Source organism: Schistocerca americana, chromosome 3 (genome assembly GCF_021461395.2).
Source record: "Schistocerca americana isolate TAMUIC-IGC-003095 chromosome 3, iqSchAmer2.1, whole genome shotgun sequence".
Classification (NCBI taxonomy): Eukaryota; Metazoa; Arthropoda; class Insecta; order Orthoptera; family Acrididae; genus Schistocerca; species Schistocerca americana.
Genome location: NC_060121.1, coordinates 629,330,204 through 629,348,665, shown reverse-complemented (window position 1 = coordinate 629,348,665; position 18,462 = coordinate 629,330,204). Strand labels below are relative to the sequence as shown.

Sequence of the window (18,462 nt, the reverse complement as noted above, 5' to 3'; positions counted from 1 at the left end):
ACTTGCAGATTGCTAGGAGTCATTGTGTTCAGTGCATACTAACAGTTCCACATGAGGTCTGCTTTTCACACAAATGCAAGTTGCCATTTCTGATTCCTGTAGAGCAGGATATACAGGATAGTAACAGGCTTTGAACACTCGGAGCCATGCGAGGCCAAACTGTGCATCTTAACAGTTAAAGATAAATTGATGGAGATAAAACTAGTCACCTTATTGAAAGGAAAATATTTTTGTTATGTAAACCAAATAACAAAAGTCCTCGGCAGAATAAAAATAATGAAAGGAGTAATGGCGGACACTTACTGCATATTTAAAGTCTTGAACAGTTGACAGGCACGAGCAAGTTTAAAAATGTTGCTGAGCTTTCAGACTGTGACATACTTTGGATGTGTGTTTGAATTCTGAATTGTGTTAAAACAATGTGCAATTCATATTGCTATTATACATAGCAGTCAATTCATATTGTTATATTATACATAATAGTGAACACAAAAATGGCAGCTGAACTAGATAAATCACGTTTATGTCAGATCAGTGATCTGCAAAAGTTGTGTGTTCAACTTTTGCAGCACTACATTCAGCTGCACCACACATTAAATGCATGTCTGTAACTTCCTGTAATGAATATGCTCCATTTTTGATCACCAGTCATGAACTGTAAACACACTTCAAATAACAGTGGTTTGTTTTGCAAGGCAGAGTGGCCCCATTGTTATTGCAGATGGTTGTTTACAAACTGCTTAGCTCTCGTAACTAAGTGGAACACACTCTTAACAGATTCATGATATTGTACCAACTGAAACATTCATTTTCAGGGTCTTATTCCTGATCTCAAAATATTTAGTTTAGGATCCTGTAGTGTGTGCATAATTGTGTCTACAGGTGTGAGACACACTATGGAACACTCCTAAGGAGTGCTGAACAAAACATTTCATTTCAGCTGTTGCAACACTGAGGACATTTTGCAGTAATATACCTCCAATTATTTTCAACAATTGCATGCAGTGTGTGTGTAATTAGGCATCAGTGAGTTGTCCACCATAAAGTACAATTGTTGCATAAAAAAAGTTAAAACATTGTGTGTTTTCCCTGGCCTCATTAACAAAGAGGAGCCTGCTGATAAGAGTCAACAACTTCACTTAAAACCACAGATACCAAAAGTAACTGGCAGCGAAAGTGCTCTACTTAGGGAAAAGAGAGAAACTTTTTTTCCACAGATAATTTTGATGCTACTGGAAAACTAGTTTTAATGTTGTTATAAATGAAGGCTTTAAGAAAATGGGGAACTAAGTGCCATTTTCTTTGGTTAGTACTTACTCGTAATTTTCTAATTCAGACTACGTTTATATATTTAACTGAAGCCATATTACACTGTGCTCAATCATTAGAAAATAGAAATTAAATCAAGAACAGTTAAAAAAAAAAAAAAAAAAAAAAAAAGGTCAGAACACGGGTTCAATCTGAGTAATACACAAGTTTAATACAGCACTCTTGAAATCCATTATTACAATGATATTGGAATAATAAAAACATTCTAAACATGGCTCGAATTTTCAGATATGATGCTTTCATAAAAGAGTTTGCCTTCAGGTTCTACCAAAAATTCAATCATAGTTTTTAAACCAGTCTTCTTATCTTCTGTAATATATGATTTGCACAGCAACATAGGCAATACTGTCTCTACTACTTTCTTTTTGGTCACACCTTTCTTGAGAACATTAATCTCAAGCCACTGTTCGAGTTCACTGAAGGTCCATTGAACCATGTTACCGGTACTAGAAATAACTTTTATCCATGAAAGTTTGCTGTGTTAATGAAAGTCCTTGCTGCTTTTTAATGACAAAAAAATCAGCTTCGCTTTACATGTTTACTTTAAATGGATTTGCCACTTTCACATTTTTATAATAAAATTTAAGTCTTCCGGAACATTACATTTAGTAAGTCTTCTCAGCTTTTCAATACTGGCAAACTCAGTCACAGTTGAGGAAGGATTCCCCCAACTACAAACTTATGGTTTACTTCTGTGTACATTTCAATGCATGCTAAAAAAAACACCCACAAAAATATCACTGTTTTATTTTTATTCTGCCCACAGCAGTTATCACTCTACATTGAGTTTGTCTGTAGATTTAATTTCTCTGAGGGTTCAAAAAACACAAGATGCAACTTCATTCCCTCCCCTACCTGATATTCCTTCATGCCACATATTCAACATACTGTTGTTACTGTGGAAATGGATCCAAAGATTGGAATTTGAAAGTTGCTTTACAGAGTACATGATAGTTTGAGCTAAGGTCAGTAAATACAGTACTTTTTCTAATCAGAAGCAAATGTCACACTACAGCTACTAGGAATCTTAGTAATCTGAGAGTCATTTAACAGGGTGTATACGCGGACAAGGAAAAAAAATTCCTGGATTTCCCAGTTAAAAATACACTTTCTCCTGGGTAAAAACATACTTATTCCCTGTTAACTGACAGTATATTTTCTCTCAGAACTGTACAACTTATCAGTCTTTTGAATGGTTTTGGTTTTATACATGGGCATAGAATTTCCTGGCGCTTTTGAAAACAAAACACGGAAAAAAAACATGTTTTGGAAAGCTCTTTGGTGTGCAGCAACATGTACACTGCATAGTTTTGTATTATGAAAGAATTCCACCAAACACCACATGCTACTTTCGGAAGCATTGAAATCAAGATCGCTACGCTCTTTGTAAGCCAGTCAAGGCAAATGTCACGTGATCTCGCCAGCCAACGACGGCGGGTATTCAGAGCTTAGAACACACATGTTGTCAGCCAATAGCAACATCACTGTTAAGTAGCGCGAACATACAAACAGGAAAAGTTAATGGTTTAAATTAATATAAATAGTGTTGCTACATGAAAGCCAAAGTTTTCACATATAATATTGGTCTATAAGATTAATACACAGCAAGAGAAGCTAAGCTTTCACGTATAATGTTAGTCTTTTATTCGCGTATTACAATTTAAGATACATCACACAAATGTGCCAGTAAAATTTTTAATAACGACATAAATGTCTGATCTTCTGGGCTCGAAATTCATCTAAATAGCTCATCATCAAAGACTTGATTTTTAAATGAGAGTCAAACACTCTGTGATTTAAGAAATCCATTGTACATTCTCGCACATATTTCAACTTGTGTAAAAGGAAATTTTCTTTAAAAGTAACACTTTCTAAACCACCAATCGAAATATTTTCCCGCGACCTGTTAGAAATAGGTTCATTTCAGCAGTTGCCAGAGAGCGCCAGATGACAGGCTTCACCGCGCTTGAGCAGCTATGATGTCGTAGGGAGCTCGTATGTTCGTACGTGTAAAATATTAAAAGATCCTACACATGTCATAAAAGAAACAAGACATCAGAGGATACTCCAAGAGTATCGGAATTTCATGACCCATACTAAAATGTGTACATTCGTATGTCCAGATTCCCAGTGAAGTAGGCCATGACCTGATATTCAGCTTTTCAATGTGGTTTTCGGGACGTAAATTTTCTAGGAGTCCAGTACTGTGTTATCTGATGTTTGGTTCTTTATTATGGCATAATGCCATACATGCTAGAAGATGAAAATGTGCTTGAAATGTAGCGAACAGTGTATAGAATTTAACACTTTATTTTCAAATATATTGTCTGCCTCAGCGGAAAAGATAAATAAAAGAAAATTTCTTTAGCAAAACGACAAAAATAACTTCATTGTTCTGGAAGGCAATTAATGCTTGACTATCAGAAAGGTGGAAATAAAATAAACTCTGAAACTAATAACACATTTTAGCCTTACATAATTATGTGAATGTATTTTAATTCACTTGACAGCTCTCGGGCACAGAAATCCGTTTTGTTTTCATTTGATGTGAGAGCCGCAAACAAAGAGGAAACAGCAAAATCACTAAATGTAAACACGGGTCATGTGGAGAATACCCACTTCCCCACTATAACTCCGACTGCTCTGTGCATCAGCCCCGAATCTACGATATTTCCGAATCGGGGCAATATAGATAGGAATGTGTTTCAAAGTAATATGAATAATCGATAGACCAACGTGCACTGGATGCTAAGCACTTTGTGAAACTAGGTTTTCCCCCCTCAAGAATATGAATTTGCCCCCCCTCCCCATTGTGGGCCTGCTACGCATGCATGAATCTGGCAGCTTGAGGGCCAAAGTAAAATTTTTCCCGGTGCGACTGCTTACACAGCCAACAGCCACATTTCTGTAGCCAGAAGCGGGAGAAGGTACTACTCAACTACGCATACGCACGATCCTGCTAAAACAAATCTTATGTAAACAGTTGTGACGTCACGCTCATCGGATGCAATTTGTTCCTACGAAGCATTGCATGGTCTTCCTAAAGCCTTTGACACATTTTGCTATTGGCACACACTTGTATGAGCACTGTGTATGGTGCACTTCCTTTGCAATTTGAGTTTTTTTCTCTCATTCATGTTTTATTGCTGCAGTAGTGGGATACAGTGATATTCTTACCAGTCAAAATTACAAAAATTTAACTGAAAACAAAAGCAATAAAAAATTCCCGGGTTTCCCCTGCATGAAAAAATTCCCCGGATCGTATACACCCTGTTTAAAGTCATTTACAATTTCTCTTTTTGCTTTTTCAGCTTTCAAATGGTGAAGTTTCAGTTTGTTTCTGAAATCTGTTTTAGCTCCCAGACTATGTTGCAATTTGGCAAGCTAACAAATGACATGTCGTACACGTATCTGTTCTAGGTTGCTTGAAGGATAGTTTACTTTTCAAATAATTATTAAATACCAGATAATAAGAATGGCATGACACTGCTGCCAGGATATGGTTGCTTAAAAGCCTCGTACAACCTGGATATGTTTAATTCCTATGAAAGACATGTCTCCCCTAAATCCTTCCTCCCACCATGGCTTACATCTCTTGGGAATGATTGTATGCACTCAGACAAAAGCCTTGTCATCACGGGTACATTTTCAATCAATTTTCTTATTGCCCCTTTTTTCAGTGTACACTGAGTCAGCAGTCTGCTTGATTTTTACTAAAAGCTGGCAACTTTTACTGGGATAGGAAAGATATTGCAGAAAGTATTCTTACAAAAGTGCACAATTCATCTTCACCATTTGGAACAGTGTACATTGCAAATGGTACACTGTGTACTTTATATATACTGGAGTAAAGCCTTAACCATACCTGCATACCTCCAAAACGTCGTCAGTTCATGGCCCCATGGCTCTATAAATTTCAAAGAGACAAAATTTTTGTACATACAGAAAGATGCATAAGAAAATTAAACATGATTCAGATAAAATCAAAAGTTTCACAACAATAGGAACATGAAATTGGAAATTTCTTGCCCTGAGCCACCACTGTTAACAATCCAAATTTTCGGCACATATACTCTGTACCAAGGACATTAAATTATTATCGATAACTATTATACAGAAGAGTTTCTGTTTATGGAGTCTCTCTTCTAATAAATGGCACTGGCCATTCTTACTCTATGGTAACATTAAAAAAAATTCTTATACTGTTTAATACTCTCATTTGGAGCAGGATAATTTCACAGTATGCAAATCATTCCACATGTGTACAAATGTTTCAAGGTTAAATAAAATACAATCAGTAAGTAGCTTCATTAGTTACTTAATAAAGAAAGTGCTATACAAGAAACTTCAGTATTGTGGTGTTTTGAATTATGTGGAAAGTAAAATATTAATGCAAATTTTAATATAATGTATAAAATCATGTATGATATGCACAAAAACTAAAGGGACTTTTCACCTTTACTGGAATATGAAATGCAAATAATATGGTATTAGAAATATGAAAGTGTCGGCCAACCATCTCTTATTAACTCTCATTAACATGCTTACCAGTTACATATAAACTGCACAACATCGCAGTACACAGTATCATTCATGATTATTATCATCATCTTCATTATTTTTTTACCCTTCACAATGCAATATGTTATAGAATTATACTCAGAAATAAAGAGGTGATCATGTGCTTCAACATCCAAGTGGTTCATATTAACTGAAACAGCTACTTTCCCGTAGCCAAGCAACTATTAAGCCCATGTGCAAAAATCACACTTTGTAATTTGAAATGTCAGCTAAAATTGCTCTATTTTATGTGTGGCTTTATAGATTGAATTTCTTGGGACACTGTTTGATTTCTTCAAAAAGTCTCTTTTCAATGGCAGGAAACAACAATCTGTCAAAAGGTACATTCATGCTCACATATGCAGGCTGGTTAATTTTACGAGCAATGTGATTTGCTAATGTTGTAGAATTGTCTTCATTTCCAACGCCTAATATTCTTGTCTCCAAAGGTTTGTCACTATACTGTGTCTGGATAGCTACAGAAAGATCTTCCATAGCAGGATTTTCTGAAGATCCTATCCATATAAAGATGGAATCTTGAAGCCGTAGAACCTGACAAAAAAAAAGAAACATGAGATCAGTAAATCAAACATGAAATAGAGGCTTAATTCACCTGAAAGTTAGGCCTTATGTGTATCACGCTGTTGCTGTGCCAACGTTTTGATAAATCTCATGGTCAGGCAATGGACAGGAGAAACAGTGTCATTACTCACAAACCTTATATTCAGTTTACTAATCTTACTGTGTGAGTGAGTCAATTACTCCTGGATCATTGTTTGTACCACACTATATCTAGTTTTCATGGAAGAATAAAAAGTCCAGAAACTACATGATACATATTGCATTTTGAAATTCAGGAGGCACAGAAGGCCACTCAACTATCTACTTTCAAGAACCCCCCCCCCCCCAATCAAGCAGCCTACAACAAAGAACACTCTATTCACTCCAACAGATAACTACCAAGTTCCCCTTCGTCTGAACCAAACTTCATGACCGTCACAGAAAGATAGGGTCAAAGGAGGAAGAAAATTGGGGTTCAGGATTAATATGGAGGACCTGAATTCTTGCACAACAATGACACTTCTTCATATCTCCTGGAGAGACATCTCAGAAAGAACAGAGCTAACGGTGGAGTGGCAATATTTGTCAACAATGAGTATATGACTTCCCCTCTCCCGTGGTCACCACCAGCTTCCAATAAGTTACTGTATACGTGTATGTGCCTTTAAACTAAGTGACACTCCCTGAAACAGTCCTGGGGATTATAAAAGACAGCATTTGTGTCTCAATGGTCGAGTTCCAGGCTACATATCCATAGGTCTGGGGTTTGTACCCAGTTATTTCTAGGATCTTTATCTGTCACTTACAACTTCATTCGCTTTTGGCAATGTCTGTTAATGAGAAATGCTGAGCTGCACTTTTGTTAGGAGTCCACATTAAATTGTAGATCCCCTTGTAACTGGCTGGGTAAATCCAGTTCAAAGATCAGAGTAAAACAAGGGCGTAGCACCTCCAAAGAGTCCACACCTAGTAAGGTACTGGTTCATGTTTCGAAGACTGCTTTACTTTTTTAGTTTGCTTTGGGCCTTAACATTCATCATTCAGGTTTCATGAGAAACTGGGAAAACCATACTGACAATGTTATGAAAAGCATACTCTGCTACTCACCATTTAGAGGAGATCTTGAGTCACTGACAGGCACAACAAAAATTCCGCTAAACATGTAAGCTTTCAGCCAAAGGCCTTATTCTAAAGTACACAACACACAAACATTCTTGCAAGCACAACTGACACATACTTGAGCACTGTCTCTTTCCACTGAGGCCTTTGTTCATGGACTAGCTCTTCAGTGGCTTCATTATCTGTAGGTTCATGTGGGAGAGATACAGAGAGCACACACTTATTCTTCTCATCATCTGTATCATTCTTTCAGTGGATGCTGTAACACATAGGCACAAGGTAAACTCCTATGTTAAAATCTTTATTTCCTCCATATAAGTTCTTAAACAATTCATATTCCATTGCAGTATAGCAGCCATAAATCAGAAGAGGTTTGCTTTTATCCTGTATCTCTTTTTTGATGAAACAGTGAGCGGAGAAATAGGATCACCTCCAACAGCATCAGTAAATGCTTCCAGTTGAATTGTATAATAATCTTCATCAATTAATATTACTGTCTTCCTATCTGACTGTTTTGCTGAGTTTCTATGGATTTTGACTGTTTTTGAGTTGGAATTCACCTTTCACTGTTGTGACAAGGCTGATTGCGTGAGGCTGAACTGCTCTGTGCATCTAAGTTTGTGGCTGAGGATTATCTCTGCAGTTTGGTAGTGACGTCTGCAGGATCAGGATGTGGTTTAGAAGTAGCTGCGGGCTTAGTGGCTTTGGCATTATTGCATGTACATGTGTTTGTGTCAATATTTATTTTCTGTATTTATGTGACATAGAGATTTTTTTTCAGAGCAGCAGCAAAAGAAATCACGAGAACAGGAGGTTGCAGGCTAGTTTTCTCTCTCTCACCTAGTATATGCGATTTGACTGGTCAATTTAGGTTTTTTTTTATTTTTTAAACTAAAAGCACCAGGTAACTCCTGCTCCAAGAAGAGCAGTTATATGAGCAGCTGACACAGAACTCCATCATTGAATTCAATGATCCTCCTTTGTGGACATCTTTCCCACATTGGTTCATGCTGCATTGCCATTACATCCTCCTGTGGTGTGACCATGTAATGGACACTGCTTCAGTTGAATAAAATTGGCTTGATGTGCTCTGGAAGGAAAGGAGGACTGAATATCAGACTGAAAATGACAGTTTGCTGCAGCTCACTGATGACTCTTTTCACTAAACGTTTCTAACTTCTGCTGTGCCTTTCACTTTCATTTTCCATGTCCAAAATGTGCTTAAAATTTATGATGCCCTTACTGAAGTTAAGAAAGTGAAGAGTATTGTGATCTTCTCTTTCTATATCATATTGGCCAAAAGTTTTAAGAGTTTAGAACTGTGATCACCTAGCGAGACATAATAATTTCACCAAAAGCTTTCTGTTGTGAAGCTGTTTGATACATTTTACAGTTCCAGCAGCACTTTTTTGATAGATCTTCTTCTCTCTTGATTGCAACAGATGTTTTGAAAATTGTGCTCTATTACAATAATCAAGGATTTTTCCAAATGCAGTTCCACAATGACTAGTCTGTTGAGCCCTGATGTGGGTGTTGCTGATCTCTAGTGGCCCACCCATTAGATAGATTTGTTCTTGTGAGATTCTATGGCGTTTCCACGAATAGTTATGAATCTCCAAGATATTCAGCAATTCCCATTACAAACTTCTAGGACATGTAGAAGGGTGTGAGTACATAATATTTTGAATAGGAACCCATGTCCAAAAAGTAGTGTTTCTGTGCTATGACTGTTTCAGTTCAGACATGTAACATGTCCCCATCTGTTGAGGGAAACAGAAAAGTCTTAGAGTTGCTTTGATGTTTCATTACATTTCCTTTCGAATTGTTACATAATAATTGTACTGTGTCATGCCTAATTCAGTTTCTCAAGCAGAAGTGGAATTGAAAGTGCTGTAGAACAGAAATGGTACATTTCTGGACATGGGTTCCTATTCAAAATATTATGTATTCATTCCTTTCTACAAGTTCTTGAAGTCTGCAACAGGAATTTATGAACACCCTATATAAAGTTCGCCCAGGCACTGCCAACTAACCTGGGTAAGCAAAATCAAAAGTGGAAACTTCAGGTTGGAGTATCAACAATATAAGGAAAAAATAGATTGCTACTTAGTACAGATAACATGTTATGCTGCATACAAGCACAGCAAAAAACACACTTACACACTATCTTTCAGCCAAAGCCTTCATCAGAAAAGGAAACAAACACACTCTCTCGTTCACCCAATCAAGCACACGCACAAGCACAGATGACCGCCATCTCCGACATGTATGATCATGACAGTTGAGTTCTGGTCCAGAGGAGGAGGAGATAATGGTCATGTGTGCATGACGTGTGCTTGCTTCTGTGAATGTGTGTGTGTTTGTGTTTCTTTTTCTGACAAAGGCGTTGGCCAAAAGCAAATGTGTAAGTGTCTTTTCATGGTGCCTGTCTGCAACTAAACATGTCATCTTTACAGTAAGGAGCAATCTATCTGTCCATTATGTTGTTGACATTTTAACCTGGGTAAGCCTTATACAACCAAGATGCGGAAGGTTCCCCATAGATTGCTTGTTAATGACTATTTTGACTCAACAGCCCTACATTGCAGAGTGCATAACACTCCTTGAAATTGAGGTTCCTTTTGTAGAGGTTTGTACAATCCTCGCAATCCAGGCAGTTAAGTGAATATTTCAACTGTACAAAACACACAAATTCTGCCAACACATGTCAAGGTAGTCACTAAAGTGAATACTAGGTGGACTGTGCCTGTACCCGGGCCTCACTGACCGACTTCCTGCAGGGTATATATAGGGCAACAAAGAGGTTAGAACTGCACTATGGAACGGGAAATACTACTGCAAAGGTCCAGGATCCTGTGTTCACCAATCATGTGTTCACAAAAGGGTTTTCAGCCCCCATCGCCCCATGCAAACAGCTGTCTTGCATCACAGGATGATACCTCTATGAAGTTCCCATTTACTAAAAGGATTATTGTACTGTTTGCGATAGCACATATGAAGAAAAAGTAGATATTTTATAACTGCTGTTTATGCATACGATAGTCGAGTTTGGGGTGGAGGTAGTAGGAATCATGTCAGGATGTCAGAGCGAAATAATTGGCAGTGACGGATGGGTCAGTTAAAGTGGTGCCATTAAGACAATAGTTGGCCATCATTTGCCTCGGAGACAGGTGCAACATGCCAGTCATATTACAGATTTAAACTTGGGTTCTCATGGTTGATTCATAATATTCCCGACACACTTTTTTTTTTTTTTTTTTGTCTGGAAGTGAATTCTAGTGTGGAGCCATTTGAAGGCTATCATGTTCATTGTACATGGGCACAATTACAGACCTCCCAAATTTCCTTTGAATTCCTTTGGTCTACAATCATGACATTGTCTTTTGGTAATGGTGGCAGCATAAAACAGGGATTTGTTATTTGGGAAGTGTAGGTGATTGCTTCTGTGGTGTAGCGGACAGTATTGTCTATGAATTGGGATGGGAACTTTGTGAAGTCAATACTGGAGAAAAAGTCCTCCCATTTTGCTCTTTTAAACCCCCAGCTTGGTAACTGATTAATTGGAGAAAATTTTCCGATGGTAGTTCTAAATTTGGTCACCATAATAGCATGTTAGGTGTTTATACTTCCCCTTGTACTGAAGCTGCAGTTTGTAAATGGTCTTGTCTCCCTAGATTTTTCATCTGTTATGGCAGGAAGGGCTCATTAACAAATAGGAAGACTGTCATCCCTGGCAGTTGACATGGTTCAGAGAATGTTCAGTAGGTGTTCTGTCATGCTATAATCACCCGTAATTTATGGAAAGGGGGGGGGGGGGGGGGGAGATACTGGTATAATGAGAAGACTTCCACCCAAATTTAGGACATTTAGAAAAGGTGCATGCACAGTATTACATGTTACAATGTCAAATAAGTAAACCATATGTTGTGTCTAGACAAGACAGCCTAGACACAATGAGAGGAAGCCGAAAGGCACGCGCTTAAACTCACGCAGGCTGGCGTGAGGTCTGAAACAGGATACGTAACGAATGCTATAAAGAAAAGTACGTAGCTTCTGGAATACTTAACTTTAATCCATAATTGTAGAACATCGCTCTTGATGATACATGCTTCATATAATAAATATCAATTGAATACGGCGCTTGCTAGGTCGTAGCAATTGACTTAGCTGAAGGCTATGCTAACTATCTTCTCAGCAAATGAGAGAGTCTTCGTCAGTGTAGCATCGCTAGCAAAGTCGGCTGTCCAACTGGGGCGAGTGCTAATACGTCTCTCTAGACCTGCCATATGGTGGCGTTCGGTCTGCTATCACTGACAGTGGCGACACGCGGGTCCGACGTATACTAGCGGACCACGGCCGATTTAAAAGATACCACCTAGCAAGTGTGGTGTCTGGCGGTGACACCACACCATAATTTTCACTTTTTCCAGTGGTGTGTTCTCCTCGAATACCAGAATGAAAGCCGAAGAATCCAGTCTATTTTCTTTTGTCCTTTTTTTTAATGCAATGAAGAAAAGAACTCCACACTATTCCAGATTTGCATGCAGGTACCATCCAATTGCAGTATGATATGTCAGTGGTAGGAAAAGCACAGACATGTGCTGAGTCTCCTGCAGGGAGCAACAGTGACTGAAACATTGCTCATTATCTTGATCAAAAGAGGATCACTTCTCCATATACAGAGTGGCCCAGCAGGAATGGTCAATATTCATGGATATAACAGGAATACTCATTGGAAGCAAAGAATTTTATATAGAAATATGCCCTATTCTGAATGGTTTCCAAGATAGAACACATAAGTAGCAGGCATATGTGTGTCTTATTTGTCCAAACTCCTTGACATTTTATTCTAAACCAACCTGCCTTAGCACTTTCGACCTTTTTCCTCGGGATGTCTTTCTGTCATTAAACTAGCCTGTAAAAAGTGCAATTGTCTGTGCTGCATTGTGAGTTAAAGTTGTGGGAGGGATCTACAATGTATCAAAGAGAAGCATTGGTTAACTGTGCTTATACACATTCTGGCTAAAATGCCACACATCTACACTAATGAGGAATATAAATATACAGCTTCTGCAATGGTTGTGCTCCTAATGCTGTTGAAGAATTCTGTGGGCGCTTTCCAACATGTCGAACTTCTGATCACAGAGTGACTACCAAAGTCTTCAGCACATTGTGTGAAACAGGTATTCTTCCAAGTATCTATTGTTTTCTGAATGTGCAGTTCTACAACCAGTGTAGGAACAGCAACACAGTATTGAAATGGTACAGCGTAGTCCTACTGTCAGCACACAGCAACTTTCTACACGTATCAGTGTTCCACAATCAATACCCATTTCACATACAGCTATCCACAATCTTCCCACTGGCAACAATGCCGCACTTTAAGTTTGTCACTGGTTAAATGACAATTGTCATTTGCTTTTCCATTAATGCTGTTCAGTGATGAAGCCATGTTTACACATCATGGAATCAACAACACACGTAATAACTGTCTACATCGCAAGAAACCCACATGTTACAGTGGAAACCAATTTCCCAGACAATTTTTTGAACAATGTGTGGTGCAGCATGATCAGTAACATAATGACAGATCCAATCATTTTAGAAGAGCAGTTGATGGGATAGAATTAATTGCATTTTCTGAAAAAAATCATTAGTCTAACACCTTGCGGACGTTCCTTTGGGCACATGGACTGCACTGTACTTCCAGCATGACGGAGCCCCTCCACATTCTATCACGTGTAATGGAACATCTCAATAGCTGGATTGGTCGCAGTAGTACAATTACCAAGACTGCCACACCTTACACCATTAGATTATTGTTTATAGGACTGAATGCACAAACCAAAGGTGAATACGCAAGATGAACTGCTTGGTCTCATGGATACTACTGCCCTCATTAGGGAACATGCAGAGGCATCCAGACAGCAATACAAAGTGTTCTCCCAAGAGTGCACAAATGCATTGAAGCTGACAGTGGCATGTTTGAAAATAAATTGTGAATTGCATAACAGCAGTAATGTGACATGTACGATAATACTTACAAGTGAATGCGTTAAAAATAAATATTTTTGAATTAATACTTTGTAAAACACATGTTGTAATGTTTATTAACTGTTGTACATGTGTACACCTGGCAATGTATTGAACAATACAGAAAATAAATTTTTCCTGCCTCGGAAATTATTTGAAAGAGGGCATATGTCCATATGAAGTTTTTTTGCTTCAAATGATTGTTTCTACCACATCCCTGAATACTGACCATTCCTCCTGGAACACCCTGTAGGTCTTCAATTTATTCTAAAAAAGAAAAAGAGGCATTACGTTGTCAAAAGTTTCATAATTTGTCTAGTACAAACCATATATTGAGAAAAATATTTTTCTCTGCATATTCATGATTAGCATGCCTCCCATGCCATGGTCAACATTGTGGTATGTAGCAGTGCAGTGTCCTGATGTTGCCAGGAAAATAAGCCTTTGGCTTCAGGAGTTCAATCTGTTTTACCAAGTATCATCTGCCCTGACGGGGCTCTCTCCACAAATGCCAGCCCATCACAGAAAATCACCTGGCACAATAACTGTTGCTCAGCCTCCACATCCCGTAGAAGACAGACACACACTTCTTAGCCTATGTCGAAGAGCTTGCAGCACTGACACCAGTAGAGTCATCTCCAAATGGTCACAGGGAGGGTTAAACTGTGTTGGTACTTGGCAGTACCTCAACAGACTGGCTACTGTATCACACTGTGTGTTGTGGATATAAGGTAGTGCATTCAAGTTAGGGTTCTGAGGATGCTCTTGCACAGGCAGTTGCCTGATGTGCCACATCAAGTGTCCTTCCTTACAAGGTCTGCACTTTAGTACAGTTTGGAAAGATGGAGGTCAAGTCTATATGGGCACAATTAACGAGTTAGTTAAAAGGTGAAAATAACTATATGAACCACAGATAATAAAAAGCATGTCTCATGGGTGTTGTTACTAATGTGTTTAGCAGAGAGCCATCTTACATGCACGCAAACAGAGCAATTGGAGGAGGAGGAGGGGGGGGGGGGATGTCCTGCAATGATCTGGGGCCCTGTGCTTGCCACACATGGGATCACACAAGAGTCACGAGTTCCCTGAGGGGTACACACCGATGCACTGGTCATCTGACACTTGCTCCAAAAAAAGCAGTTACAATCTAACCCCCCCCCCCCCACACACACACACACACACACACACACACACACACATACACAAAGAAAAAAAAAAGCAATCTCTGATCTTCTCCCTACCTCACCAACTGTGCACAAAATATGTAATGAATCAGTTGGTGTAGAGTACAATAGTGTCTTCATTCACTGCAATGACAGTAAAGGCATATACATAATCAATGTTCCCTGTAGTTCACCGAGTTCAGATATTTTATCTCTAGATAATCGAAGTTCACAGTCACAGACAACAACTATATATTCTAAAAAATATCCTATTTAAGAGTGTTCATGCAAATAAAGTTTTCATGCAAAAGGAAGTTTCTGCTGTTTTGCTACATACTGTTTGGTACGTTTTTTAAATTCTTATGTTGAGACTGCAAAAAAATAATCAAATAAATGGCAGCATTAAAAGTGTACCCTTAAAAACTGTAAAATTAATGTGGAATCTGGTTAAATCTGGATTGGAAAGCAGTAACATTCATGAAAAATTTTCTTTTAATGGTATCTCCATTGATTCTCAATTATTACTCCTGCTACCATCTCATACCAAGTGAAGAAAATCTGAATCACAAAAGTATCAAAATTTTAAATAGTGAGTTCAGTCCTCATTTCAAAGCAGCAGCTACAGGGAAGCATAACAAAAGTTCCTATCACATCACCATCGCCAAAATTTAGTTTTCCAAAACCCGAAAATATTTATTGTGTGTTTAATATCTTGGTTAAAAACACCATGGATTGAATGGGACATTTGCTATGAGGAATCAAACTGAATTTGTGGTTGCATCCCGATATGTTTAAAAATGAGAAAAGTTCAAATACTAAGGTGCAGACAAACTATTTATCAGAACACTGCATGAACATAGTTAGCAGATACATTTAATAAACTGACATGCTACATTGATTATCTCATTAAGTTTTTCAGAAAAGGAGCACTAATGTTTAAGAACAGTCAAAATGTAACACAAAATGGATATCAAATACTGTGTCTATCTAATAAAAAATTACCTGATAAGTGATTAATTTTTCACACAAGACTTCCTGAAAACTGTGTAGTTCTACACTTGGCTCCACTTCAGTTACAGTTTGTACAGAACTGGTCATAGTTTAATTTATGGTAGGCTTTCTAAGTGTTCCTGGAAGATAATGAGTGAAGCACAATATTTATTCAATAAAAACCTTCCATGAAGCAAAGTGCAACATTTCACTATAAAAGCTGCAGAACACAGAGCTGGCACTTCAGACAGACTGCTATACCTTGTGTCCCATTGTAGGAAACAATACTCACTAATCATCACCCCACATACTTTTAGTTTTTAAAGGAGTGATGAGTCTAGACATATTGTCAGAGAACAGTAAACTCTTTGGCCTTTCCTTGAATATGTAGGGCATATCTAATAAGGAACTTAGCTTTCCTGTGAATTAATTAACAATGTTTACAGTGCTTTCCTGTTCTTGGAAACTAAACTTTCTTAAAAACTCATATTTTTGACAAGAGTTACCTTTTTTTTTTTACATTATTTTGAAATGTTTTCGAGAAGATTAGGAGAAAGACTGGAAGGGGAAGGGGAGAGAAATGGTAAGGGAGAGAGAAATGGTGAGGGGGAGAGATGACCACGGATGGGAAGGGCAAGGAGGAGGGGAGAAATACGGCCAGGGGTAGGGATAGGGGTGGGGGTGGGGAGAAGGGATGGCAAATGGCGGCACAGGGATTGCGAGAGGCCGGGACAGGGATGGCGAGGGCCAGGACAGTGATGGCGAGGGGCTTGGAGTAGAATGGTGAGGGGCTTGGAGTAGAATGGTGAGGGGCAGAATAAGAGCTAATGGTGGGTAGGGGGGGAAGAGATGGTGAGGTGGAATCTAGTGATAGAGCCAACAGAAAATGCAACTCTTTTCCAAAACTTAGAAACCATTATGACTTAATTAAATGTGTGAAGAATAGTTTGGATTCACACATGTAAAGCAAAAAGAAGCTGCTGTAGCAAAATTCATAAAGGTAGTTTAAGAAGTCCAGAATCGGGTGAACATGTAATTGGCTTAATCTTAGACGTCATTAAAGCATTTGACACAGCAGAACATGAAATACATTGTGAAGTTTCTGGAATAAAGGTAAACTGTTTGAGTCTTATTGAGCAAACAGAAATATCACAGCTGAAACTTCAAGTGGCTCAAAATACATAAAGATCTTTCACATCCAAAGTATGTTAACAAATGAGCACCTTGAGGGCATCTGTTACTGATTTACATTAATGAGTTTCTACACTGGGTCAATGTATATGAAACATTATTATTAGGCAATGTCAGTGACATAACTACAGATAATGCACCATAAACGTTCAATAAGTGGTAAACTAGCTCTTACTATAAATAAAACAATATGAAGTGTTCAAATAAGAAATGTTAAGCTGAAAGTGAGCAATGAAACCATAATGTGTGTTGACTGGAGTGATCAGCAACAAAAATCAAGTGAACACCTAAAATATTGAGAAAAGAATTGGTACATATAGTTACACTATCTGAATATTAATTATTATGTGTAACAAAAGATGTGTTTCAAAAGTCATGAAATATATTTTGTTGATGAGTTCCAACAGATTGCAACACATTTGGTGGTTTGAGTTGGGGAGGAGGGGGGGGGGGTGATGATTGATTCCTCAGGTTTTCACAGCATCCCAGGTCAAACTGCTCCTAGTATCAGTAGCTGCCGGACTGCTGATTTAGTGTACCACTATTTCGAGACCACGTAATGGCGGATATTTTCAAACAAAGGTGGGAAATCAACTTCTGCATGAAACTCAACAAGCAAGTTATGAGGCGGACAGGGAATTTAAAGGGAGTGTGGCAGGGGACAGGAAGGTGCATTTTATGATCCCCACTCTGGACAACTATCAACAAGCCCAACAGATGAAAATATGACTCATGTGCATGGGTTGTCAAATGCTGAATGTTGAAGGACTCTGAACAGTCCGAAAACCACTGTGCCATTGTTATGGAAGAACGGAACATGGAAAAGGTGTGCGTTGAGGTGTTTCCCAAGCAGTTGACAGATGAGCAAAAGGTGAATCGAGCGTTGATCGTGAGTTAACTGCAGGAATGTATGGAAACTGAGTGGATTATTTGAACAACATTATTACCGGTGACAAAACATGGAGATTTGAATATGACCTCGAGACAAAGCACCAGAGTGCTCAACGGCATATTCCGGTGCCCCCTACACAGAAGGTGAGGATGAGAAAATCAAAATTGAAGACAATGTTGACTGTCTTTTTTGCCACCAAGGATGTGGATCACAAAGAGTTCAAACTTCAAGGACAGCACATTAACCCTGCCTATTATGTGGGTGTTCTGATGAACAGGTTCATCTGCGTGTGAAGAGCCATTGCTGCTGCGTGGCATCTCTCTCTGTCCGTGAGTTCCTGGCGAAGCATCATGTAGCAACTCAGCCCAGCCACCCTAATGTCCTGACCTCAATCCAGTCGACTTCTTTCTGTTCCCCATGGTCAAGAGCTCAAGTTATGCTGTTTTAAGAGCAATGAGGCTGTCGAAGCAGCTTCAAATGAGATTCCCAGTGAGGTTTTTGAGGGGGCATGAGACAATCAGTGGAAGAAATGTGTCGATGCTCATGGGGAGCACCTTGAAGAAAACTGACTCTTTCTACAGAAAACTGTTAAAAATATTTTTTCAAAAATTATATTTCATTTCT

General features: G+C 38.5%; 1 protein-coding gene across 1 annotated transcript; it reads right to left on the bottom strand.

The window, feature by feature from the left end:
* Positions 1 to 6,147: 6,147 nt before the first annotated feature.
* Positions 6,148 to 15,863, bottom strand: LOC124606265 (proteasome assembly chaperone 4). The gene is made up of 2 exons (XM_047138243.1): positions 15,768 to 15,863; positions 6,148 to 6,441 (listed from the first exon to the last, which is right to left on the bottom strand). Exons 1-2 carry the CDS (start codon positions 15,861 to 15,863, stop codon positions 6,148 to 6,150), a joined length of 390 nt encoding a protein of 129 aa, XP_046994199.1.
* Positions 15,864 to 18,462: the final 2,599 nt, after the last annotated feature.

What these genes read in the sequence shown, in the direction of transcription:
- LOC124606265 (XM_047138243.1), bottom strand. Translation starts at nt 15,863, where the DNA reads ATGACCAGTTCTGTACAAACTGTAACTGAAGTGGAGCCAAGTGTAGAA. An exon ending in AAAAATTAATCACTTATCAG is followed by an intron (nt 6,442 to 15,767) that starts GTAATTTTTTAT and finishes TTTTTTTGTCAG; the next exon opens with GTTCTACGGCTTCAAGATTC.